This window comes from Rhea americana, unplaced genomic scaffold (genome assembly GCF_003343005.1).
Source record: "Rhea americana isolate MKP2758 unplaced genomic scaffold, rheAme1 scaffold_153, whole genome shotgun sequence".
Classification (NCBI taxonomy): domain Eukaryota; kingdom Metazoa; phylum Chordata; class Aves; order Rheiformes; family Rheidae; genus Rhea; species Rhea americana.
This window is the reverse complement of record NW_028185628.1, coordinates 491174-517629: the sequence shown is the minus strand read 5'-3', so window position 1 is coordinate 517629 and position 26456 is coordinate 491174. Positions and strand designations below refer to the sequence as shown.

The 26456-nt window shown below is 35.0% G+C and overlaps 1 protein-coding gene across 3 annotated transcripts in view; it reads left to right on the top strand.

Annotated features, from left to right (window-relative positions):
• The window catches only part of KIAA0825 (KIAA0825 ortholog), a 248946-nt gene that overhangs the window by 43785 nt on the left and 178705 nt on the right, over positions 1–26456 (top strand). For all 3 annotated transcript variants that reach the window (XM_085299732.1, XM_085299730.1, XM_085299731.1), the window contains 2 exons: positions 748–916; positions 5986–6649. In XM_085299732.1, the coding sequence (XP_085155858.1) occupies positions 748–916; positions 5986–6649 (833 nt within the window). The remainder of the gene's footprint in view (positions 1–747; positions 917–5985; positions 6650–26456) is intronic.

Genomic DNA, 26456 nt, shown 5'->3' with positions numbered 1-26456 from the left:
CTAGTGTCCATACAAACAGAAATAAAATCTTTTTAGAAATTCTGTTGTTCCTAAGTTGTGACTTTTGCAACCACAATCACAATAATGAGCATACCAGCTGCATACTGTTTCACAAACAGGATTATGATTAGCATTAAGGAGGGGATCAGGTCCTTGAAAACAAACTATTTTCATTCAAATATTCTAATGACAAAAACAGGAAAGAAAAGATGTGCCTTCTCAGCAAACTGTCTCTAAAATTCTTTTCAGCATTTTCTGTCATGGGTCAGTGGGTCTTTAATAGGTTGTTAATATATGTTGTATGCTATAAAACAAATACTGACTGATGAAGAAGCTAAATGGCACATTCAACTTTGAATATGGTAGTTCAGTTTATATTCTCTGCTTTAGCCAATTAAGTACTGAGGACCTATTGGTCCTGAATGATGTCTTACTCACTAACTACTTTATTAAAAACTACAAGATTATTTGAGAAGTGAGATACTTCTTCTTCTTACTGAGTGTGGTATGTCTGTCCTTGAGGAAATTTATTGTAAATCTACTTCAACTATATTTAAATGTTAATTTTACAGTTTCAGCTTTTATTTTGTGAGAGTAACTTAATCTAGTAGAAGAACTAGCACTACATTAATTTGAAGTAATTTTTCCTTTTGAAATGTAGAATACATAAAATGGTTTAATCTCATGAAAAATAGCATGAAAGAAACCCTATGTTTTTTGTCTTTTTTTTTTTTTTTTTTTTTTTAGCGTGGAACAGTGTCTTAAAGACCTACAATCAGAAATAAATGAAAAATGTACTGATGAACTGCTACAAAATACAACTGATTGCCTTCAGTGGCTAAATAACTGCAATTTTAGTTCTCTCAAGCCTTCTTCCACAGACCACAGAGAGCTGATGGAGTTCCTTCGGACCCTGGTAAAAGTTCTTTACTAAATATTTTTACGTTTGGGAAGGTTGGTTATAAGATGTTTATTATTTTGATGTCAATTAGTGTTCTTATTTCAGTCTTCATTGAAATGAATATAGTTCAGAAATTTTAACATGTGACTCAGTATTGTTTTTATTCAATGTCCACAGCAGGTATTGCTGAGGTTTACATTTCCCTTTGATCATGTCTGAACTAGACCCATTGGGGGCTGTTTTATAAAGACATATTAGTAAAAATGTCTGAAGTTACTATCTACACCAAAACTCCTATTGTTTCTATTGATTCTTTAGTTCTATCAGTATGAATTAAATGCATCTAATGTAGATAATTGTCCTTTATGCATTCTTTAAGCATTAACTTGCTACAAACTTTTTCTAAGTAGAAATGTGGGAGCTACTAGCAAGTAGTACCACCAGACATAGCCAGAAATCAAGTTTCACTTCAGTGATTAATTCCATGATTCTGGAAAACATTTTCATCCAAAATTTATCTGAAAAGTTGAACCTTAGAATGCATATGTGGAAGTGGAATTCTGTAAAATTGAGTGGGCTACATAGGTGAAGGATGATACCTCAATAAATGACAGACAGCAAGTTACATAAACTATATATATGTGTGTGTGTGTGTGTGTATATGATGTACATATGTATGAATGTAAAAATAAATAAGCATAAACAGTATCCAGTGGATTGGTATTATGGGTCACTTCCATTTCCTGGTTTAATTGAAGGACACAAACATCTTTAGACTAAAAGTGGCTATATTGTCAGAGAAAAACTCGTTCAAGTAAGTGGAGTATTTTCTCCTTCAGGACTAGCCTTTGAGTAAAACTCAAAGTTCATCAAATCACCCTCCAGTTTTTTTAATTGTTGGAACTGGCTATTGGCCTTCCAGTTGCCCTGGAACCCATTGGATACTTGCGTGACCTGTAGCACTGGTTAGTTTAAGCTGTGTCAAATAATGAAGTCATCTGTACAAATATAAAATCATTAATATTCATGCAGTGAAGAAGATAGAAACATGTTTGGCTCGCTTACACCCCCAAAATTATTTTATTCTCTTCTAGCACTGATGGTCTATATGAATATTACTGTTAATAATCACCTTTCCTAAGGTTATCAGAGACTCATTGTACTGGATCTGGACAAATTGAGTGAATCCCAGAAGGTGCTGTCTTTTGTTAGTCCAGTTAGACCCTTGCTTAACACTCTCAGAAGAGGGCATAGCAGTGTGCTACCTGTGTCCATTTCCTGTGCTCATCCTTCTCCTAGGTCTAGTCAAGCTGTGCACCTGAACACCAGGTGGCGGCATTTGTTTGTTAAACACCAAAATGTTGCCATCTCAGGAACACTTTGGGCATATCTAAAATCAAATGTGCTTTCTTGCTCTTCAGCTTCCCAGGTGTATAGCAGTGCCTGTAATCCTGACTTCATGATGATCTGACTTGTGGGCTTTAGAGGCAAGCAGAGCCTAGAGATTGGCTCTGCTATACAAATGGCAGAAGTGTGAGAAGCCTAGAAGCCTCAATTCTGCACGGCTGGKGAGGAGAACATCTGTGGAGTGCTGGAACTTTAGTGTTTCCAAGCTCATGGTTTCTCATCACACAATGCAGCCTGTTTGTTGTGTAGATAAGCCTGCAAATGAAAAGTGTATACATAAATGCAGACACTCCATGTATAGCAAGTTGCGCTTACAGTAGATAATCCTTAATTCCATAAACAGTTCTTCAGTAAATTATTTGCAGTCATAGTCAGCATTAATGAGAACATTACAATCTGACCTTTCTTCACTGTGTATTTTCATCCGTTGAATTTAATTAATTACTCAGCTGACTTAATTCCTCACTTCCAAACTTTTAATTAAGTAATCATCTAATACATCTTCAATAATAGTAACCCTCCACCTATTTCAGAACAATATCCCTATCCATTATTATGCCTTGTTATATGTATTTATTTTTTTAGAGTTTTTGTTTATCTTTTTCAACTGCTCAAACAGTTTTTAAAAATAGTGCAAAGTACAGCATGTACATTGGCTGAGGTGCTGCATTTAGGTGTATTATTAGCCTAGTATTCTCACGTATTTGCGAACCCTATGGAAATCCTAAGAGGTTCTTCATGAAGCTTGAAAATGTTTTAGTGTGTGAAATTTTCATCACTGTATGCTATACATGCTAAATATCTAAAAGGTGAATATGTACATGAACACATCTTCATTCAATTCCCTTGCAGCTAAACACATTTTCTTAACAAAATCTTTATCTTATAGTACGTTTATTGATTCAGAGCTAGCAGGTAGACATGAATGTTTTCTTGTATGCTATTGTCACTAACTTTTTGGGCTTGTGAGAGAACTTTTCACGCTTCTCTAAGACCTTTGGATGCTACTTTGGATATATTTATTTTGAATGGACTTGGCATCATCTTTTGAACTATTTTAAAGATTAATTTTCAAATAGAAAAGCCTATCTCAATATAGACAATGTTCAGAGACTTGATGAAACTATTTCAGAGCTTCAAAGATCACTACACCTCTTTTTCTGAGGAACAGCAAGTCCATGATGTCAAACTTCCTATTTTTAGTGCTATGTTTTATGTTCCAGAGGGCTTGAAATAATACTTAGATTCTTATAGGTGAATAAAAATAATTTTGCTTAAGCTTAAGAAATAGCAATAGAGATTTACTCAGAAGAAGACGTTCTGGATTCATCATTAAAAGGCATGACTTACATTCAGCAGTTTGAAAGCTTTTAGAGTTCTCATGTGTTTTTCTGTTTCAGAATAGAATATCTGAGCATAATTCATAAAAATTAACTTTTGAACTCCAGAAGTCTACACATTGAGACTTGGCACTTCTATAGAGTAGTTAGTGATTAGGATTCCAAAATTTACAAACTGAGACACACTTTGCTTTTAAGAGTGCTTTAGTAGATAATAAAATTACATCAACTTTATGTATATATGTCTATGGTTATATGATATAAGGTATTGTCTAGTTAAACATATTTCTATCACATGCATATGCTTTTATAGAATGTCACCTACTGGACCAGTAATTTCCTTTCTGACTACCATATTTGTGTCCTCTTTATAAGTCCAAAAATTTCATATGAAGGATCCTGAAATGGAGATGCAGAAAAGAAGAAAAATAAAGGAAAATGTTAAAAGTTTTTAACATTTTCCTTTAATGGAAGACAGTCCTGGTCTCTGTCTTTTGTTCAGAATTAGATAATGTGGTGCTACTCTTTTATTTTTTAATTTGCATCATGAAACACTACAAAATAGAAGGCAGTAGGAAAGTATTGTTCTGTTCCATAAGAGTGCAACAGTTTTAACTCAGCCTGAACAAAGACAAAAATTTGAATGTTGAAAATTCTTTTCACTCAAAAGCGTGAAAAAAAGCAAAACAGGCCAGCAAAAACTTTTGTTCTAAATTTTGTCTCTTTTTTCCACATTTCTTATAAATTAAACTATATATTGAAGAAGGGTTGCTACAGAAGCAGCTTGAACATTTTGTATTTTGAAATTGTTACAGTTAAGTACAATACAATATTCAAATTTGATTTTTTCTCTCTTTCAAAATGAGAGGAAGAAATTTAAACTAGTCATTTCCTGCAAATAGTTCAGGTTAAATGAATCAGCAGTTCTATGCAGAAAAGTTGACTGAACTAGCCTCATTTTATAGGATGGACTATAGCTAGGAGACCCAGTTAAAGGACATAAATCCTACCCTAGAGTGATTTGCCTTGACTGTTTCTCTGTTGGAAGATCTAAGGGAGAAGTGGTTGGGCGGGGAGCAAGAGAAAGGACTTTTAGATCCCAGGACTAAACTTCTTGGTGTCTGAAGCCTAGGGTCAACAGTACAACCAGTTTAAGTCAATTTTATTCTAACTGTGATTGGGAAATTTGTAGTGCAGCTGGAAGGACTGGAAGCAGTCTTTAAAAGTGAAAGCTTGATGGGCTTAGGGCTGTGACCAAAGTCAACCTCCAAAAGGAAAAAATGTTGAAGATGTGGGAAATGAGCTTGTAACAGACAAGAGTTCTTCACTGATAGAAGAAATAACATTTTGGTATCCCCAACCATGGGACTTCTGCTTTGCCTTCTATTCATCAGACACACCTTGTTCATGCAGAGGATTTTTTTCATAGGTATTAAAGAAAGTTGCAACCTGCAGCTTTAATATATGTCATTCTGAGCCAATCTGAAGATACTGTGCTGTGAAAAGACAGCTTCTAGTTGCTGCGTGGCCTCTTGGACCTTGAGCAGCTTCAGAGTTCTGACATTAGAGAGAGGAGGGCCTCTTTAGATTCAGATGAAGTAGAAGCAATTTATGTATCCATGTGGCTTCATCTGCTTTGTTAGCTAGCTTCCTTCTTCTCCAACCCATATAGCTGAAGTGTATTTTGAGGTTGGTACTTTGTATAAGGCTGCATCTAGGTTTGACCTTGCATAGCTTGCATAGCTCCATACTCTCTTGCACTATGTGACCTAAGCCTTAACAAGTTTTTGGTTTTATTTCTTTAAGAGGTCCTGGGCATTTTTTTCTATTCTTAAAACAGCCTTTGTCATAGTTGCCTGCTGAACCAGAACACAGAAAGCAACAACATATACTTTTATAAATTCCTGTCTTGTTTTTGTGAGCAAAACTTGTCATTTTTCTAATAAATCCTAAATAATTTTTCATGCCCTTTTCTTTCCAAGATGCATACAAGGACTACAATAAATAGGCTTCATCATCTGCTAAGATTTGTCTAATGAACTGTGTTTGTTTATGGCTTTCCCTTGAATTGTAGGTTAGAATGGATTGAGAAAAGCGGTTGAGGATATGAGGAACATGGGTTTATTGGAGTTGGTGGACAAGGAGATGGATTGGGGCATAAATCCTTGGGAAAACAGCCTTTGTTAGTTTTGGTTTTTATGAAGCTATTTGTTTCAGTCTCTTATTTGCTGGTAAGATAATTAGCAGTTAAAATAATTAGTGCCGTAACACAAAGTTTTTAATTTTATTAGTGTTAAGAAAACATTTCTAAAATACTGTCTGATTTACTTTTGTTAGCAAACCTTGCTCAAGAATGAACAAAATCAAGAAGAAATGATACTTCACTTCCTTCTGGATCTTTCTAGTCAGTGTGGTGTCTCGTTTCCTTGTACTCCAAGTGGGACATCTCTTGAGTTAACATCTTCTGTTCATGCCATTGAGGATAATTCAACCATGGATGTTGAATCTCTTTGGGATGATGTGAGATTACATCTTCGGCGATTTTTAGTTAATAGACTGCAAAGTCAAGAAGAAACTAATACTTTACAACAACAAATGCAGTTTAAAACACAGTGCATACAGCAGCTTTTGTTTCTTTACCCTGAATCAGAAGTCCTAACCAAGTATCAAAATATGCAGAAGAAACTGGTTAATGATCTTCTACAGAACTGTCTTCTGTCTAGCTGTGGTGAGACAAATTTTGATAAGGTGGTTCATGGGTACCAAAGTTCYATACCTACATTGTGCACAATGATAAAAGAGGATTTGTATGTACTAAGTGAAGCTATTGATCCTTCTTCATCATTGAAGTTTATTAATGAAACTTATCTCAATACCATCACTGAAGAAATGACAGTTCTCCTTGAAAGACTTTGTGAGCTGCAGTTCAAAGAAAATGCTCTACATATTGTTAAGGCAAGCAAGATTTCAAAGAAGCATAGAGGAACAGTTCATGCTGTGGGTTAGTAGCCTTATTTTATGTTCTTTTAGCCTTATTTTATGTTCATTTTGGTTGTATATTTTTGTATTTTAATTATGCTACTTTTTGCCAATATGCCTGATTATTTCCTGTGGAGAGAAGAGTCTGAGATTATTAATTACAACTTTATGTTTTAACTGTATTACTGCTATTGAATTATAGACTGTCAGAATTGTGTTGAAAAAGGTTTTAAACTAAGGGAAATTTTCTTAGGCCTGTATGTGTAGAAACCTTGTTATCATAGAATCATACAACAGTAAGTTGGAAGGGACCTCTGGAGATCATCTAGTCCAACCCTCAGTGTAGCTCATACGGGGATTGAACCTGTGACCTTAGCATTAGCAGCACCACGCTCTAACCAACTGAGCTAAACTTTCATTGGATAATATTGTTATGTTATAATCGTTTTTTCAGTCTAACTTATTCCAACTGCTGATATATATAATAGATGAAAAACTATTGATTCTGATTTAAAAACAAACACACACACACGCACTCTTGAGGCTACTTTTTTGAGGCCCCCACTTTTTTTTCGATTGACAGAAGGTTAAATAAGATTGTGGCAGTCACTGTAATAATGTGACCATCAAGTAAACACTAACTCATATATCAGAGCTAGCCCAGAAAGATTACTATGCATATTCTAATTCACACACACACAAAAAAATCAATTAAAAGGAAATTCCTATTCTTGTACTATAATTTAGGGTCAATGCTAAATGGTCATTTCATGTTCTAAGGAATTTAAGGTAGCAAAGACATTAACAACAAGGTATTTTCTATATTTTCTTTTTCCTTTTGGTGAATCTGACATGCTAATTTCCAAAGGCAAGAACGAAAGCTTTAGGAAAATGTACATAATGGAAATTTTCACGACTTAATTGCATGATTATACATAATTGCTTTTCCAATGTGGAGTTTTGAGCAGTTCTCTGTGCAAGAGTTGTTTGTTTAAAATATACACCTTCCTAAAGGTGAAGTAGTTTGCAGACAGAATGTGTTAGAAGTTTAGAAACATATGAAAGATATAGAAACAGAAAATCTTGGATGGTACAGCATACAAATAAGATGAGTAAGGTAATTATTTGCCAGGTCTAGGCAGAAGAATATTATATTCTCCTGAGTTTTAAAAATTGGTCTGTGTGTTAATGTAAGCTAGAAATTCCTCTGGAAGAAATGCAAAAATAATTGTTCAACAGGAGCTGAAAGATAGAGGAATATGGAACGTGTGAAAGATAAAGTAAGAGAAAAGGCATGCAGACAAATAAAGTGAAAAGGTGACAAGCTGAGAAGCTGATACAATTAGTGGAATGCAATGTTGGAGGGGAACGAAAAGATTGTTAGTAGTGTCAGAGTAATGTTGAATTATGAAGTGGGTGACAAGTGTATCTTTGAGTTAGACAGCATGATAGGAGCCAGTAAAACGATTCAGGTATGAATTATCTGAGGAAAATGACTAGCAAGGTAACTAAAAATTTGTAACTTATTTTTTCTTTCAGTCTGAGATCACAAAAATGAGAAAGTTCAATTATCCTTTGAACAGATAAGATATGGAAATTAAAGTGACCATAAGGATGGCTCTCTAAAAACACACACATTAACTCTTCCTGTATTACATAAAGGAAAAGTGTAGTCATTCATTCTATTAAGATACTTACTTGCTTTGCTTAAATTTTCTTTGCCACAAGATGTTTCTTTGCAGGCTCTTGTGCCAGCACATTTATCAGGGCTGATTTCTGGTGCATGCTTCTATTATAAATTCAAAAGAACAAAGACAGATGAAAAATATACAAAGTAAATATTAGGAGCTACTTTTAACTTTTAGGACATTTACTGCAATTACTTTCAAACTCTCTCTCTATTTCATAAATCCTACAGAAGATTTTTATTTTGTTTAAAACTATTTTCAATGTCATATTTTCAGATGCAGCAACTGTCCATCTAGCACCTGTAAAGTTTATTTAGAAGTGTTGCTTGTTAATACAATATAAGCCTCAAAATTACTTTCTTCTCAGTAGTTGTCATGTTTATATCTACATCTGTTCTCTGTATAATACGTCACATTATTGTACTTCGGTGGGTTGTATGGCAGGGCTGCATGATTCACCTGCAGTCTCATACTAGTTTTTTTTTGCGGAATCAAGCAGTTCCAGAAAATCTGAATTTATAGACTGAAGGCAGCCAAACAATGAAGTGGTAACAGTGAAGTCAGCAGTCAGGAAAATACTAGATGAGAGTTGTGCCAAAGTTACATAGGTGGTTTTTTTTTTTTCATTTTGTGGCCAAGTCACAGCCTATAGCATTGGAATTATTAATCAACTCAATTGAAATTTATACTTCTATCATTACCGAAGAGATATTATTGAATAGTTAATTGAATGAGGGGCCACAGGTGAGATTCTTTTCTGGAAAGAGATTTTTCCTTTCTAAATTGTTTGGAAGTACTATGTTTGTACAATAAATTGAGAAAAGGCACTTTTCTCTTGAAATCAGAGTGTTCATAAGGGAATTCACACTGAAATAACCATTCTGGAAAAATTTCTACAGAATAACTATTTTGGGAGGTTTGTAACTGTACATAAGTTCTTAGAATCAAGTGGCTTTTCCAGCTTGGAACTCATTAAATTCTGATGAGACCCAGGATACCTTTGTTGCACTCCCACAGTTGAGAATGAAATTCTGTATTTATACATAGGTTAAAACACAGCTTTAATGGTTGGTTTGACAGTGATATTTAATTTGCTATGGAAAGACTCTGTTTTGTAAGAAAGTGTAAGCATGCTGTGGTATTAGGAGAGAGGGGAGAAAGGGAAGATTTTTTTTCTTTCTTAGCTGAAAGACAGTTTTACAAATATGTTTCTTATTTTTTGATGCACATTACCTCTGCCTTCTGGAAACTACCAAACCAGCGCATGTCAAACCAAAAAATAATTTAATCTAGGATATTCAGTGGGGACTATTATCCCAAAGGTGAAAAAGATATATATTTACTAAGTCTGCCCTCAGGGAAATGTGATTTTTTTTTCATAAGAATTATTATACTATACATCCCCTATCTTATTATATAGCGGATTAAAAAATAACAGAAAATAATGAAACAATGTTAGAACCTTGGAAAACCTTATATGGATGACCTCCTTCTGTGTGGAAAATAAAGGCAGTTTATGACAAGCTTTAACGGATCTATAAATCTTTAAAATCTTTCATATATAACGATATTTATGAAATAAGGTGTTAGCAGTTTTGTTTTCTTGTTCTATTAAAACAGCTATTTGCAATATACTGTAATATCTGTATAACTGCTTATCTGGATTGAGGATGAGCATATTTGAGAGAGAAGCTGGCAAAATGATATGTGAAAAAAGGCAAATTTTTTTGGAACTTGGCATCTTTGACTGCCAACTTCAGTGGCGGCAGGTGCTTCTGTGTTATAACTTGATCCAGTTCCCAGTTAAATCAGTGACTCTTACTACCTTTAACAGTAGAGGATTCAGTCGTTAGCATTTGGGCTATGTTATTGCAATGGATTGTTAGGCAGCATGGATCTGCCTCATTTCTTTGTGCACTCTCAGCAAGATATCGATGTTTCCAATATGTTAAAATAATATACAAAGGCAGGGTTGTATTTCCCCCAAATATTTTTTGCTTACTTTTAGTAAAGTGCTGTTTCAGCCTTTCTATCATATTAATCATATATTTCTCTCAAAAGCTTATACAATGTTACAATAGTTCAAGAAATACTAAAATTATTATATATTTTAACATACTTAGCATGTAATGAATCATGCAGACAGCTGTTGTTTATTTCAGGTTATCCTCTGTGATTTTTTTGCTTCAATTTCCACTGTGATATTTCTCAGAAATTACTGGCAGTAAGTCTATTGAATGTGGATTGTACTTTTACCTTTTGAACCTTTTCTGTATTTCTTTGTTTACAGAAATGTTAAGCTAGTTTAATCGGGCTTTACTGATCTATCTTAATCCTTTATCCATTTTAGATGAAGAAATAGCTCTCTTGTAATTGATAAGACAGCAGCCAAAGAAACTTAAAAAGCATGAAATTATACAAATTTTATGTATTAGGGAAAAGTTTCATTTGGTTTTATTTATATAATTAGAGAGAGAGAAAATATATATTTTATATGTATATTTAGACACATACACACTTATTAGCCTATTTATCAATTTCCTTTGGCTAAAATTTAATGAAGTTTAGACACTTGGTTTTCTTTTTCTGTGGTGTGCATAATTTTAGTATGCCTATTGACTTATATTATTTTCATTTAGTAGCATATTTGTCAGAGACCCTCAAACAGAATAGGAACTCCAATTTAGTAGCATTTACCTTTATTAGGAGATATAAATGTTTGTATAAATAATAAATTTTAAATTCTTAAATGAGATTCTCTTCTAAAAAGGCAGCAAAACTTTTTTTTTTATCAAATCAGTAGCAGGTTACTTTTAAGAACATATTGCAAAGTGGAAGTAAACTGAAATGAAAATTTTCAATTTCCAATTTATAATTTCCAATCTTTATTTGTCTTTATTGGCCTAAGGTTTTTAGCTACAAAGTAGTTATATCACCTTCATCTGCATTGTATAATATTCAGTTTTTGCACTTTTCCCCCAACATATGAAGCTTTTACTCATCATTCCAAAGGCTTTCTTTCTCTTTTATTCGTCTAAAATTCGATGAGCTTCCATGTTCTTCTGAAGATACATTCAAATGCAAACTCTGATTTAAATTATTTTGTTCTTTTTTGTTTATTATCTTTAAGTATTCATGAGTTCCTAAAGAATATATTGTATTCATAGAATGTTATCTGAAAATGGTGTATATCTGAGCTTGTATAGAAGGACTAATATTGTTTTGAGTAGCTGGATTTGTGCAGTGGAGTTGAGAGCAAGAAGAGAAACAGGCTTTGGAGTAGCTTCTTGAAATGAAAGTAGCTTTGGGGGATTATATTAGAAGASTTGGTGAAGAAAAATTATTCTGAGGTCACTCATCTTTACTCTTTCCCAACAGTTTGTTTTCTGTCTAACTTAAAATACGAGTTTCATTTTTTTGCCTTTGTCCTAAAGAAATCCGATTCCTCCTCTATGTTCCTGTGCACATAGCTTTACTTCCCTTAGTTTATCATTTTCTCCCTTTGAAATGAAGGACCTTAGTTTTAGACTTGCTTTTATCTTTCCATTTAATATAAATTCAGTTGGTTTGTGATCTCTTGAGCCACAGTTATTGCCTACAACCAATCTTCTATGCTCTTCTTGTTATCTATCAAAAATATGCCTAAAATAGCACTGATGCCTGCTGGTTTAGTGACTGTGTGATGAAAAAAGATCAGTTATTCATGTCTGGGAATAATTAGGGCTTGATAACTTTAGTATAATTTATTTTCCAGTTTGTATCTGGAAATTAAAGAATCGCAGACTGGGATTCATGCAATTAATATTTAGGTCTTTGCATCTTTGTTGAGATTTCTGTCCATATCAGATCTATAGCAGATGACTTAAAATATTTATGTTGTAGTTACAATTGCTTTTCCATCATCTTATCTGTTATCTGTTGTTAATACTAGGCTTTGAAGAAGTATTAGGAGGAAGGAGAAAGGTATAGGAATCACTTGATTTGATAGTATTTTGTCCCCAAAAGTGCTGTTGTATCTTTCTGAAGTGCTGGTAAGGCAGCCTACTCTAAAATGGCCCGTATGGATTAGAGATTATAATATCCAGTTTCACATCCTGCCTCACCAGTTCACGTTCATTATATTGCCCAGATCCTTGCATTAATACAAGCAAATTTTCACTTATATCTATAATATGTTACTAAGGATCAAGTATTTTAGAAGTCAAAAACTTTAGAATAAATTATGGAGATGTATTTAAAGATTTGCAGACTTGAAAAGGTGACTTTAAGACATTATGAGGAAAAAATAAATAAGAAGCTGGAACTATATATGCTTGCTGCCTTGTGTTTCCACCTTTTTAAATTTTTTTACAGCAGCTCCACAATACTCTGCTTTGCTCATCTCCATGGACCTATAGTTTGTATTTTTATGATAACAATAGCTTATGTGCTTCATCTGTCTTTCTGCCCATTGGGCATCTCCTTCAGARTGTGATTTTCTCTTCTGTTTTGCTGTCTTATCACTCTGCGGAGCACATAGTAAAATAGCTTTTATAGGAGCAGGACTTCAGGGGTCTGTATGAAACAAGACATGGGGCAGTTGCTGGAAAGAATGGGACCTTGTGCTTACTGGTTCCTTGAGCTGTGCAGTACATGGGGAGGTATGGTGTGTTCTTCCCAATATCCTGTACAGGCAAGATGGAAATCCTATAGTTTCTCTGGGTGAAAGATGGGAAGAAACACCTGTCAATTAAGACTCATAACATGTCTCTCTTATATGTTCGGATAACCTTTGCAGAAAACATGAGAATATCAGTGAAAGTTGCATACGATCCTACTTTTAGAATGAGTAAAAATCCCGAAGTCTTCATTAGTTTTTTTTTTAAACTTTATAAATACCAGAGAAAAAATCCCTGATTTTGTATTATGAAGCAATCAATACTGAGATATGCAACTATTTTGAAAAAATGGAACAAACAATGTTGGTAGGAATTTATGCTAGGAAGCTGTAATAGAAAAACAACGCACATACAGATATGAAGCAAGTTTCTGCAGTTGTCTTTGTTCCTTGGGAAACCTGTAAAATTCTGACAGCCAAAACAAGATCCTATTACTCAGGGGAAACAAAATAAATGTCTTTGCATTTAATATAGGAAATAATGTGTTTCATAACCTCTTTGTCACATATTGTTTATTTCTTATCCTTGCAAGTATTATATTTGATTTCTACAGCACAATTATATTAAATGGAAATATGGGTAGTATTGAAGAGAAAATAAAACCATCTGTTTGAACATAGAGAGTTGAAGTTTTAATATAAAAAGAGAGGCACTTTTTTAAAGGCCACATGAACATAATACCCTAGGACCACAAATGTGTTTCTAGTGGGAGAATGACATTTTCGTAAAGATTACAAAAGCATTAAGCTTGTTACTTTTTAAGCTCATAGTAGGGGGTAAGATAACAGTATCTAAGTTACTGAAATGCCAATTGAACTGACAGAATTTCAAAGCTGGTAGTATGCCTGAATACCTTCCTTCTTTTTAGAGCCATTGCTTGAATTCACTTATTAAGCCCGTAACATGAAGACTGACAGTGAAATCTCATTATTGACTCCTTGTCATATGGAGAAGATGTCCATTTCAGGTTTTTATTATCATAATGTTTGGTTTACTTGAAAGATAAGTGAACACTAACTTTACTTTCCAAATTATTTGTATATTTATAAACATGAAATTGTTGATAGTCTTTTCGGGTTATATTTTTTAAACTACTGTATCCTGATGAAGTTATTTCATTTTGCATTTGCCATCAAGAACTTAAATCCTTTTCCTGAATTCTGTTGAAGCTGAAATGAATGTAATTCCAATCTTTGTATATTTCCTGCTTTTGAAATGTCCACAATTAGCAAACAGCAACTAATTATCTTCCTTTTTGCTTTCTCAGCACACCTGGGTGTTCTTCCTCAGCATGAAGAGAGCATTTAACTCACCATGCCCCCTAATTATTACATTCTCCTCCCAAGTTTAAAAGATGAAAGTGATTTGCTCTCCAGTCTGATATTTTGTGAGTGGTCAGAGGTTAGTTTGAGATTTATATACTGTAATACTCTATTTAACAATAAAAAAAAAGTGACAAAGAATTTGAGGGGGGATTATTAAGCTAGGTTCTCTTTTACTTCACTATATATGGCTGTATGAAGAAAAGTATGTAGAACAATGGCAGATAAGAGGAGACTTCAAAAATGTCTTCTAAAGAGCCTCCTGCAGTATTGATTGAAAAGAAAATTATTATGGAAGTCTTTTCAACATATATGTCTACTACCATATAAGCACAAGTTAATTAGATAGTCCTGGCTGTGATTTCTGTCAAGACAGAGAAATTTGTCATAAAATGCACATTCACAGAGCAAATATAACTTTAAAAGGGGCAAAATTATTTTAGTCACAATAGTTTGGTTTGCCATCACATCTGTTTAAATTGGGGGTGTGTCACATCTACCCAACAGATGCTCRGTTAAAACATGCATATATTTTTCATAGTGACTTAGACTTAGAAATTAAAAAACAAAACAAAACAAAAGAAAACCTCCATCTTCAGTCAAGGAGTTGCCACATCTAGTGAATTATTAAACAGCATAAAGCTTTAGGTACTTTTAAAATGCTTTTCACAACATTTGCTGAATGTAGCAAGGCAATACAGACTCCTGTCTTTCCGATTAACAGAGAATAAGGATTGTTATAACGCAGTGAAACTTCTTTAGTTCAAAATTTAGCAGCTAATGCCTCAGGAGATTTTTAGTACCCCTAACCATTGGGGATTGTGTAGAATTTAATCAGTTGTGGGCCTCAAAAAAAAAAAAATCCTTTTCCTCAATAGGTTCATCCATTGGTCATCCTGTGGCTAAGATCCAAATGTTTGTATCCGAGTGCAAGGAGTGGGATGACATACAGACCTCCTGTTTGTATGCTAGGAAAGTCCAGCAATTTCTGTAATATCATACAGTATTGTCAGCTCATGTAAAATGAGATGTTTTTAAGAGTGTAGTCTCAGTAGTGGGTAGGAACCTATACATGTACATCTGTTCTGACATATGATATATCCTTTATTTGTAATGAGGAGAATGTTCTAGTCTGTCTACAAAATATTTGTTAAAAGGTTATGAATTTCCAAACATATCTCTCTAGAAGTTCTTAAATGGCAATGTCTGCCCTTTTTTCTGCATGCCTAAACTTATTTCTCATTTTTATATTCCTTGGAAAAATATTCATGAGAAGTTGGTGGTGATTTTGCCTAACTAGCGTTCTGAAATATCAACAGGAAGAAAGCAGAAATATGARTATTGACTCCGGCTTTATAAGTAGTTTTCTGAGTGTTTTCTCTTATTGGAACAAAAGCTGTCACTGTCTGCCTCTGTTGTATCTTGGAAATTCCAAAGGGGTAAGGGAAGCAAAAGTGACAGAATCGCTTTAATCTATTATTTAGGGAAGCACATAATATCATCTGTAGACAACACAAAGGAATGATGAACACCTGATAGAAATTCTTGATTGGCTGAAAGTTCCTAACAATCTACTTTTAAGAGAGTGGATCTGATGTAATGAACCAATTTGTGCGGCACCCAACTATTCCATTGTGAGTGCCTGTACAGAGGATAGGAACAGAGTAGCGGACATTCTTATGTTTGCAGATATTAAAGAAATTTTAGTCTTATTAAAATAAATATATTACTTACTGTGATTCTGAATATGAATTATGATTGTCTTTTATCAGCCAAGTGTTCTAAATGGATGACAGGGAAACATATGCAAGTCCTATCAAAGTTGGATTTCATGAGAAAGTTGATTGCTCTTTCAGCAAAGACTGAAGAAAAACATCCACTTCTAAGCGTTCTGTAAGGACTCCTATTCAAAATAGGTACCATCTCCAGTTTGTTACAGGGTTCCTCACTTCTTATGCTTTCTTTCAAACACTTTCTTTGCTTTCTTTGGTTTTCTCTGTGGGTGTGTGGTCTTCAAGAAATGTGGTAGCTCTTTCAGCCCACAACACAGAAAAGAACAACCCCCGCCCCCTACCCCCCAAAAAAAAAAGTATGCGGAGTCTATCTGTCATTAGTAAGGCCAGAATATGATTTCAGTCCTACTGAGAAAAAATAGAGGTAGTAGCATTTTAATATAGGATAATTCTTCTAACAGTTTTCTAAAGAGGATTGGTTGCCATTGGTTATTACTCAGAAGAAATTTTCAGTTACAGAATAACATCCAAAAAAAAACGCCCATAAATGCTATAAACAACTKCAAATATAGTCTATTTACAAGTTTTCAGACCATTTTAATTAAATGGGAAGTCTAAAGAACCTCTGCTATTTCATTATTATGATAATTATCAGAAGATGATTGGACATCAACTGCTAAATTTCTTAAAAGGACCCATCATCAATTAATCTTAACTCAGAGACTAACTAAATGGTTTACATTTGAATTCTTTAAAATATCATTGTATGGCAGAAATTGCAGTGTATAATCAGAATGTGTGGTAATTTATTAGAAGGYAGTCTGTGTTTTTGAAAATTAAGTAGCAGACCTAGTCTCTGGTTTCAAAGCAAGCTGAAATACATATATAAAGTATATTTATTGATAATTATCACAGAGCACTTCATCATCAGAGCACTTGAGGAATTCTCTGTAGTTGTTAAACAGAGTTGTAAAGTAGCTGTGTGCTGTCAAGGCCTTGGATTGATGAGATGATTTGCTTAAAATTACTGCAKAACTTTGGTGTCAGAGCATGATCAGATGTTCTTGCTGTCCAGCCAGTGTTTCCAGCACTGGTCTATGCTTTCATTGTTTGGTCAGTGAACATGAAATTCAAATTCAGATTTTATTTCGACATTCAGTGTTAAGAAAGGATGCCTAAGTATTTGCYAGCTAACATCTAGCTACCTGATGGGGAATCAACCTTCATGATAAAGTGAAAACTGATTTCATTTAAGTGGGAAGACATTATGGAGCAGATTTGATTAAAGTTTCATGTATAGCGAATCTCTTTCAAAAGATTGGTGTAGTCTTCATGGAGGTTGTTTTAATAGCYAGCACTGGCATATCTCTTTCTATGACAGACACTCTCCTGATTAAATACATGCAAATTTATACACGCTTACCCTGTTTATACATAACTTGAAATCCTTTACTTCAGTGCTTTCCTTTGACATATACACAGTATAGATGTATAGTATAAGCACTTACAAAAGTCACAAATTAATGATGGTGTCTAATAAGAAAATGTTTGCTATCGTTTCATCTGTGACCATTTTAAAAAACATGGGACAAAAATAAGCCCATGTGTAGCCTGTTTGCCTGAGTTTTTTTTTCGGATTCTCTTGGCATCCCGAGGTTTCCCTGGAACTGAAGGGAACTGCAAAGCAGACAGGTGTATAAAAAACCTTAAACGCTCCGACACCGGTTTGCATCCATGTGGTTGCCTTTGCTGCACTGCTAGTTTCTTTATGGGCCTGTCGGTTTCAATCAGCCGCGAGCACATGTGATCAGTGTATCTGATAAACTTGTCAATGCCTTTGTAAAGCAGGATTCCCCAACCTATTCTGTTCAGCTCTCCTCCCCCCTTCCCTTTTTCATCGTTTCAAGTAGAATCTTGATAAGACAGAGCTATGTCACAAGCAGCTGTGTATAGCCAGCTCAGGCTACAACTAATTTGTGCAGGAAAAAATTAAATCAGGAGGTAAATTATTTCATGATTGCTCATTCCCAACAGAGTTGGGCATCATTCTGAAGAAAATATCAAATAATTGGTTTCAGGCCATGTCAGACACATGCAATTCCCTTCACTAATGGCTATGTGAGGTAGCACTAGGCCTCAGGGGTCACCAAAGAACTGAAAATAGCTTAGTGCCAGGCACAGCAATAGAGAGACAGAGCACATAGGAAATGAAGTGGCAATAAGTGCAATCTATAGGGGAAATGTGCTTCACTTGGAGTTTAATATATTGGCTTAGAATCTGGCAGTAAGCCATGCAACAATTGTTTACCTTTTTGTCAGCATCTGCATCTGCTCTGTTTTGTAAACGGCACTTAACTTTCAGTCAGTAAACGCTGGAATCAATAACAACTGTTAAGGGATTTCCTTTCTTTTTTTCATATTCCATACAAATGCACRCTACAAACAATGTTTGCCTTAGATTAACAAGGAACAGACATTAACAGGGTCAAAGGGATTTGGTTGGGAACATTTTACAGCTTCTTGGGTTTGCAGTAATTGTGTCTGTGTGATTTGAATGTATCTTGTAACCTATCCAAATTAAACTGTWAAAAATGCTAGCATGCAGTAATGAAGATGATTTTTATAATTATCTTAAGTACTGTGGATAGGAAACTGCTGGCACTGTTTGTAACAATTTAGTTATRTGCAATATTGTGTATTACATCTACTATGCAGAGATATTAAATTACCTTTTAGAGAATGAGGAAATATGTCRTTATATCCAGCAATACTAATTATTTAAACCCTAACAGTTATTTTAAAAAATGTACACCAACATGCTGTTTTAGAAGAGAGGACTTTGCGCTCATGTCCATAGAAGCTGAATATATTGTTACTGAATGCAAGTGAAAAAATAATGCAGTTTATATACTATCTCTGTTTAGGAGATAGCGTGCGGATGAATGCTGTCCTAAATGCAAGATTGTTATAATAGTTATAGCATTACTTAAAAGTTACAATCACTGAGAGCCAAGGAACACATTAGCGTTAATAGAATTTATGTATGTAACTCACTGTGCACAGCTTTGAAAATTTTACCCCTTGAAATATCCCTATACACAGTGACTATCAGTTTCTATCAGACTTTCTTTTGCTTTATTAGGCTATTTCATTTCAGATTGCAACAAAATGTTACTTCCCTTTATGAAATGGCCTTATTATTTGTATGTGGGTTGTAGTTACATTTTAAGTTTAGTATTACATTTTTTCTTTTCGATATTTTTCCTTCTATAGCTTCATTAGATGAAATCCCTGACATCACTTTCATGTGGCCCTTGAAGAACAGTATTGTAGATCTGTCTTATATGAAATTAAGCATTATAAATGGGGACAAGGGAAAGACACTTAATGTATTGGGAAGGTATTTTATAGTAAAATTGATTAAAAGGGTTTTAAACCCTTGGTTCCTGCTGAGGGAGAAATCCCCACTGTAATCATTGAAGAAGGCAGTCATCAGGTTGCTTTCCAAGGATTACATCAGGAGTCTCGGAAGTGGTTTCGCCATGTGGCACTGTACACTGAGTAGTGAGGCTAATTAATCTGAGGAAAATGCTTTTGTAGTGCAGCTATTCTTAATATCTACAGCCAGGTCACCTACGATGCAGGGATTTCTACACCACTCTTTACTATGTCACATCCCTGGATGGGCTGAAATGATCAGAATTAGCCACTCGATGTTTTGTGATGTTGTAAATGACAAATTGTTAAAAAATAAAATGTATCAGGCTCTAAAAATTAAAAATATTTACCGTAAAGTTTGAGATTAATTGATACAGATATTTTCATATGCCTTTTGAGATTTTCAAATAAATGCTTCCAGGCTATACCCAAGGAAACTGGAAACACTTTATTTAATGGTTTCAAGAGCTACAGCTTTGAGGACAGTACTGGTTTTGAAACTTGCTRTTAAATAACAAGTTAGCAAGTATACACTGGTCTTCTAAATCTAGAACAGCCTTATTTCTCATGCTACTTCATTTTTAGACATGAGGGCAAATCTTTTGTAATTAGTAAGATAAAGGCAGAAATCTCATTACTAATTTTAAGTACTTAGAGGAAGCTCAGGTACTATGAATGAGAACTTTATAGAATGTGTATCTTTTGCTTTGTGGAGCTTGAAAAATGCTTTAATTAACTTACACGAGTTGACATAGAATTCATATGGGCACGTTCAAACGTCATCACTGGTGAAGTGAAATTTTCCAATATCATGACTTTTATTCCTAATTAAAAAGTTCCCAAGTGGTCACATATTCTGCAGAAAATATTTTTCTTGATATACAAATAAGTATGAAGACCAAGATTTAGTGTTTCAGACATTGTAGGATATCCACACTAAATATAACCCTGAAGTTTGGATGACATATGCTCATTTGTAGAAGGAGGTCTTTTTTTTAACACATGGTTCTTCAGTTTTTCCATATTTTCTTTAGATAAGGGTAGATTTTTTCATTATTTTCCATTAATAATTTTTGTATTTCTTATATTAGAATTTTTATTTATTAGAATTAGCCTCTACAATGTATTCAGTTGAAATCATTAGAAGATGGAATTTTTATTTACCTCGCTGTTAATATCACAAAGTTGTCCTTGATTTCACTAGTAATCTGTAGGTATATCTTTTTACAGTATTGAGATCGTCTGTTTCACTAGTCTATATAGGCATATTTTTCAGTTGTTCCTTTAGAGAAAAAAGTGGAAAAGATCTAGACGAGGGCAGTAAGGTGATCAACWATGCAGGATAGCTTTCATATACAGAAAAATAAGCAAACTAGAATTCTTCATGTGAAAACAAGCTGATTGAGGAAGTAGTAAATAATATCTACAAAATGATGAGAAGCATTGAAAGAACAAACATGAATCAGTAGTTTCCTGATTCTTAAAATTAGTGAGCATCAAAGAAGCTAGCAGATGAAATACCCAAACATACAAAAGGATATTTTTATAAGGACATTTTTTTAGCCCAATGTGTAGTTATAGTGTGGAACTTGCCACAAAGTGTTATAGATGCTGAAAATGTATATGGGGTGAAGAGGTAACAGGAGGAGATGATGAAATAGCCACTAAGGACTAGTGATGTATGCCATAGCTGCTCTTATGATCATGTGTTCTTACGCTTGTGACATAAAGATCTTGTCTCTTCACAAGATCTTTTTGTCAAATACAACAGTTGTGTATAACCGGAACCGTTAATACAAATATATTGGCAGATTTTTTGTTCATTTTGCTGTAGTTCAGTACATGGAAACAGGAGAGCCACTGTCCTCAGATAAGTTAACTCTTAGCAGGCCTTTCTTACCTGTTTTGTGGACAATGTGATCCAGAGGATGATGATGTGAGAACTGCCTTGAGCAGTGTTTTCTTGTGGACTTGAATAATAGCGTTCCTGTTCTTCATTTAAAGGTGCTAAATGTGCTGTCACTTTTTATCTCCTACCTGAGGTGTTTGTAAATTTTCAGATTATACAAGTTTTTCCACTGACATCTCTTATAATCAGTCCACATGAAAACCATTTTTTATTGCACTATATTATCAGGATGTGATATTAAAAACCTCAGTTAAGTTGCTATTTAATTGAGTTTGGACTACTATATTTTCCATGCTTCAAAAAAAAAAGTATTGAGTCATGCTTTTTCATTGTTTGTTGTTAGAAGGAGTAGTTTGCCAGTTAGTTTAAGACTGTTTTCAGTGTAGTATTTCAAGTCTAAGATATAGAGGTGAAAAACACATTTAAGGCWGCACACCTATCCCCAGGGTAGAGCTTCTGAGTCTTCAAAATCCTATCAGGATTCTAAATAATTAGCTCTCTGAAATTTTTTGTGTAGCACTTCATTGGCTCAATACCAAAAGACGTTTTTGCTCTGTTCTATTTAATATTTTTTGCTAGTGTGTTACTAAACCTGGTTGTTGAAAATTATGATGAGCATGCTTAGCTTTTGTAGGKTATATTTAAACTACATGTTCATTTTAAGTGATCAGCATCTGCAGCTGAGTAATTAATGTTAACCSAATGTCATCATTTCTGCAACAAAGCCCTATGTATGCTATTGACTCTTGATTGTTTCTGCAGGAATTTGTGGTTCCTGAACGTAACCTATGCTTCCTTGCATGCGGGCTCTTTTGTAATCTTTTCTATATAGTTCTACCTACTGCAGTAGTATTTTTCCAGTCTGAGGAAGTCTCTGCCAGGGTTGGTGGCGACCTGTGCCTAGGTGAGTTCAGCTTTGGTTCAAGAGATGGTGGTGGCAGGAAATTGTGGAATTAGTATTGAAAGAATGCTAGATTTTGAGTAATACTGCAAATTAGCATTGGGGAAGAGAACCCACAAGCTGGGTTCCAGTGGACCTTCTGCTCTAATTTATATCTGATGTATACATCAGCTGACTAAGCTGCTTTGGGCTTAGGACTTTTGAAAGTGCAAGTGAGGTTTTTTCCATATGGATGGTAGGAACACTTGAGTGAAAATTTATCTAAGAACCTGGATTAACTTTATGTTACAGAATGCAAGCCCCTGTAGATTTTATGCTAAAAGACAYTGAAACATTTTACTGAGAATTTTGAGAGCTCAATTAATGTTTAGATTGCATAATAAGCAAGGAGTAAGCAGGAGCTTAGATTGCTCCAGTTAGCAATTTATCTCAAAGATAAAACATTTCAAAGATTATGTATTTTTTGTATAATTTTTCTACTTCTTTTGAGGGAGGAAGTGACTTCATTGAACTAGTAGTAGGCCATTTAAAAGAGTAAATTGAACTTGATTTGTGCTTTATTATTGATATATGTTTATCATAACTCTATAAATTTGGAGGACATGGGGCCTGGACCAGTCTGCTTTTTTCTGTATATTTTTTACACTTTTTATTAYTAGACTTCTTTTTTCAATGAATAGCTTTTATTCCTTGTGGTCTTGATGCCTTCACTCAGGACCTCTTTTCAGCTATGTAATATCCAATAAAGCACATTCCATCCTTGGACTTTTGAGATTTTCATGTTGCTTTGGAAAGACCTGTGCACCTGCCACTTTTTTGATGGTACCAGAGTTGGGTGAGATCTAAACAGAAGCTTGAGTACCAGTGTAATCTGTCTCTAACCCTTAGCTTAGCAGGACACTTAATCAACTAGATCAGATTGCTCATTCCTAGCTCCTGAAGACCGATAGTAAGTTTTTATCTGGACAAGATCAGCCAAATGGTCTCTGATGAAATAGTTGGTCTACTTTGTTCTTTAGATCTTAGGAAAGTTTCGCCATCTCCAATTCATTCAGCTAAAGTCGAAGGCAAAACTTTAAAAATCAGTGTGCCTTGTTTCTCTGATGATGATAGACTGCTGTATGACTGCATCAGCTGCCTTGACACCAGCACAATCTGCCATAATCCTTGCAGAATTTAATAAACATTCAATATTAGTCATATCCAGGGTTATCAGCAAAGCTCTCTGAGAGTCTGCTTGTTTGGGATGTCAGACTCCTGCTGCCTGTCATCTCATGGCTGGGATGGTGAATCAGCATGCCAGAGGAAAYGAAGTACCCTTTATGCTCCCTTTGTCTTTGAAGGTTAAGAGTACAGATAACAGGATGGGGATATTAGGATTATGAACATTACAGACTTATTCCTCTGCTTTCTTCCAGATTTTTGTAGTTAACTATCATGCTTCTTTTGCTTGGTACAAGTACAGATTCAATTTACTTTTTATTTTTTATTTTTTTTTTTTTTTTTTTTTTTTTTAACAGAAAGGTACCACAAGCTTGGTAGTAGAAGCCTCAAATGCTTTCTGTTCCTAAGAGGATACTCATAGCCAAATATTTATGCTGCTTTCAGCTTAAGTCCCTTATGGGAAGTACAATTTTACAAGGACAACCTGTTCTACCAGTGTTTTAGTCAGAAAACTGAAGCTTCTTAAGTGCTGTGTGCCAAGGCCCTTTATGCACAAGTCCTAATGACCCTAACAAGCCTCACCTGGGCCCCTCCAACCCTGCGATAGGCCCAGGATCCTATTTAAGGTCAGACATGGGCCCTGCCTCAGCTGTGCTGTAGGAGTACTGGTCTCCAGCTTGGCTCACAGCCATAGCTGCAAATGGCTGTGGAGCTTCTTGATTTTACCCTGCCCTATGAACTGMTTTCCTGGCTTGACCTCAGCCTTGCCTTGTCACTGTGAGCTTGCCTGAGGATCTGGACTCTYGGTTGAACCTGCAGGCCTGCCCTGCTTGCCTTGCCTGGGCTGTGAGATGGGCTCCTGGCAGGTAAGAAGCTTGGCCCGCTGGCCATGTTATTGTGCTCTGTTCCCTGTCCTGTAGGAAGCAGCCAGCTCCTGCTGCTCCCTGATACTGTGACTTGGGTTTTTTTGTTGTTGTTGTTGTTGTTGTTGTTGTTGTTGTGCCTGAAAGGTAGCTCATCTTACTGGCTTATGAGTCTTCCACTAGTAGATTCAGCCTTAAAAGCAGTTCAGGCAGCCTCAGTATACGCAATGTGGCTGCTCATGACAATCAACTACAGAACTTACCAATCTGTTCCTGCTTTTTGTGTGTGATGATCACTTTTCTGTGATAACATTGGCTGCTTAACTCCATTTGCTGAAAGTCAAAAAGGAGCTCTTATTTTGTCATCATGAATCCCAAGCCCTTTAAGAAAGTTTTCAGGCTATCCATCTTCATTCTAGGAAATACTAGGGTTCTTTTGTCTCTGCATAGTGATTGTCCAAAAGAATATCCAGGTGCAGACCAAATTACTCTTAAACTGTAAATATGGAACTTTCAAAAGTGGCTAAAGCACCTTCRGCCAGAATTCAAGTAATCTCTTAGGCTGACCGCATAATGCAGTACTTGTGTGCAGTTATCTTGTAGCTGCCTGCAGTTCTGACTGTGTTTTCTCATGTATCCAAAACTGTTGCTGCATTTATTGCATTGTAGCACTYGTTTATGTGACAGGGCTTGGAGATACTCTGCCTGGTAACTGATGCTGGGGTTATTGCTGAGAATCTAATCTTTGGTAGAGYGCGTATGTGAACTCACGCAAAGAGAGAAGACAGGTTAAGTACCACTGACTGATACTCTCCAAGGCCTGTCCAGGTGTAATTCACTCCTTCACTGGAAGGAGCCCTTTCTTTAATAAGCTCTGCCTTTAGCAGCAGGAGCAAGAGAGAAGCTAGTCTGTACCCTTTACAAGAAGGGTGTACAACAGAAAACTTTCAGGTTTCGTTTGCTAGAGTATGACTACCCCACTTGTAGAATGCGTCTGTGGAGYGCTCACTGCTGCAGGACCTTTCTTTCAAGGCTTTGCCACAGTAYGCAGTGTGGATGCCCTTTTGGTCTACAGTTTCATCTGTCTTCAATATTTTTTTTTTTTTTCAGTAATATGGAAGAACAATTGCACTCTTCATCTGTATAAAGTAAAATAGTGTTTTCTTTAAGGAATAGAAATTTTATCTCTTATTTGGTTTCTAAGTATTTCAACCAATGCGTTATTTCTGCCTTTTTCTACTTTGAGGAAGTTATGTAGTGATTAGAGTACTTCATGTGAAGATGTATGTTAATTTATATATCACAGTATGCTTAGAGAACAGTGTAGTATTAAAGAGTAAAATTTTACTTTGAAGATTATGTAAGTGTTGGTTTGCATATAATACACTTCATAACTTATTAAAGCAGTCTCTCAGCTTCTCAAGGGTATGAATGAAGAGGGATCTTTGAACTTGATATCTTCTGGTTCCAGCTGAAATATACTTTGAATAGTCATTAAAAGTAAAAATAAAAGTTTTTATTTCTCTCTGAGTTTGGTTTGATATTCTAAAAATATTTGTGGTATACCTTTGGCTTTTAAGTGGAGGCATCATTTCACTCTAATGAGGACAACGTAGCTTGGGGCAATCACATAGCTGGTAGCTTGCTTTCTTTCTCAAGAGAACGGGCAGAAGCATCATAAGATTTTTCCAGTCGGAGGACACACGACTAGCATTCCATTGTTTGTTTTTTTGATTTTTGATTTTTTTTTTTTTTTTTTGAATTACATGATTTGTGGTTCTCACTTCTTAGATCTTTTATTTCTGTCTGTTTGCAGACTCAGGCAGTCATATCAGTCACACTCAGTTTACATTATCAAGCTTGCTGATAAAGGTGAAAAATTCTCTAAGTAGTAGTTTGTCTTTTATTGGAAGTATAAGACTTAAAATTGGAAATCTGGTGATAGAATTTCCTTGTTATTCAGAGAGTAGACGCACCAACAGAGGCAATTATATATAAATGTTTTCTTTTGCCATTCTTAGAAATGCAAAGGACTAGCATGAATACATCTGTTTAGAACTTTGAGGAAACTCAGATGTGGATGCAAAACTCACAGTTCAATCTCTAAGGCTCCAAAACTGGAATACTGAATTAGGGGATTTGTATGCAGAGCT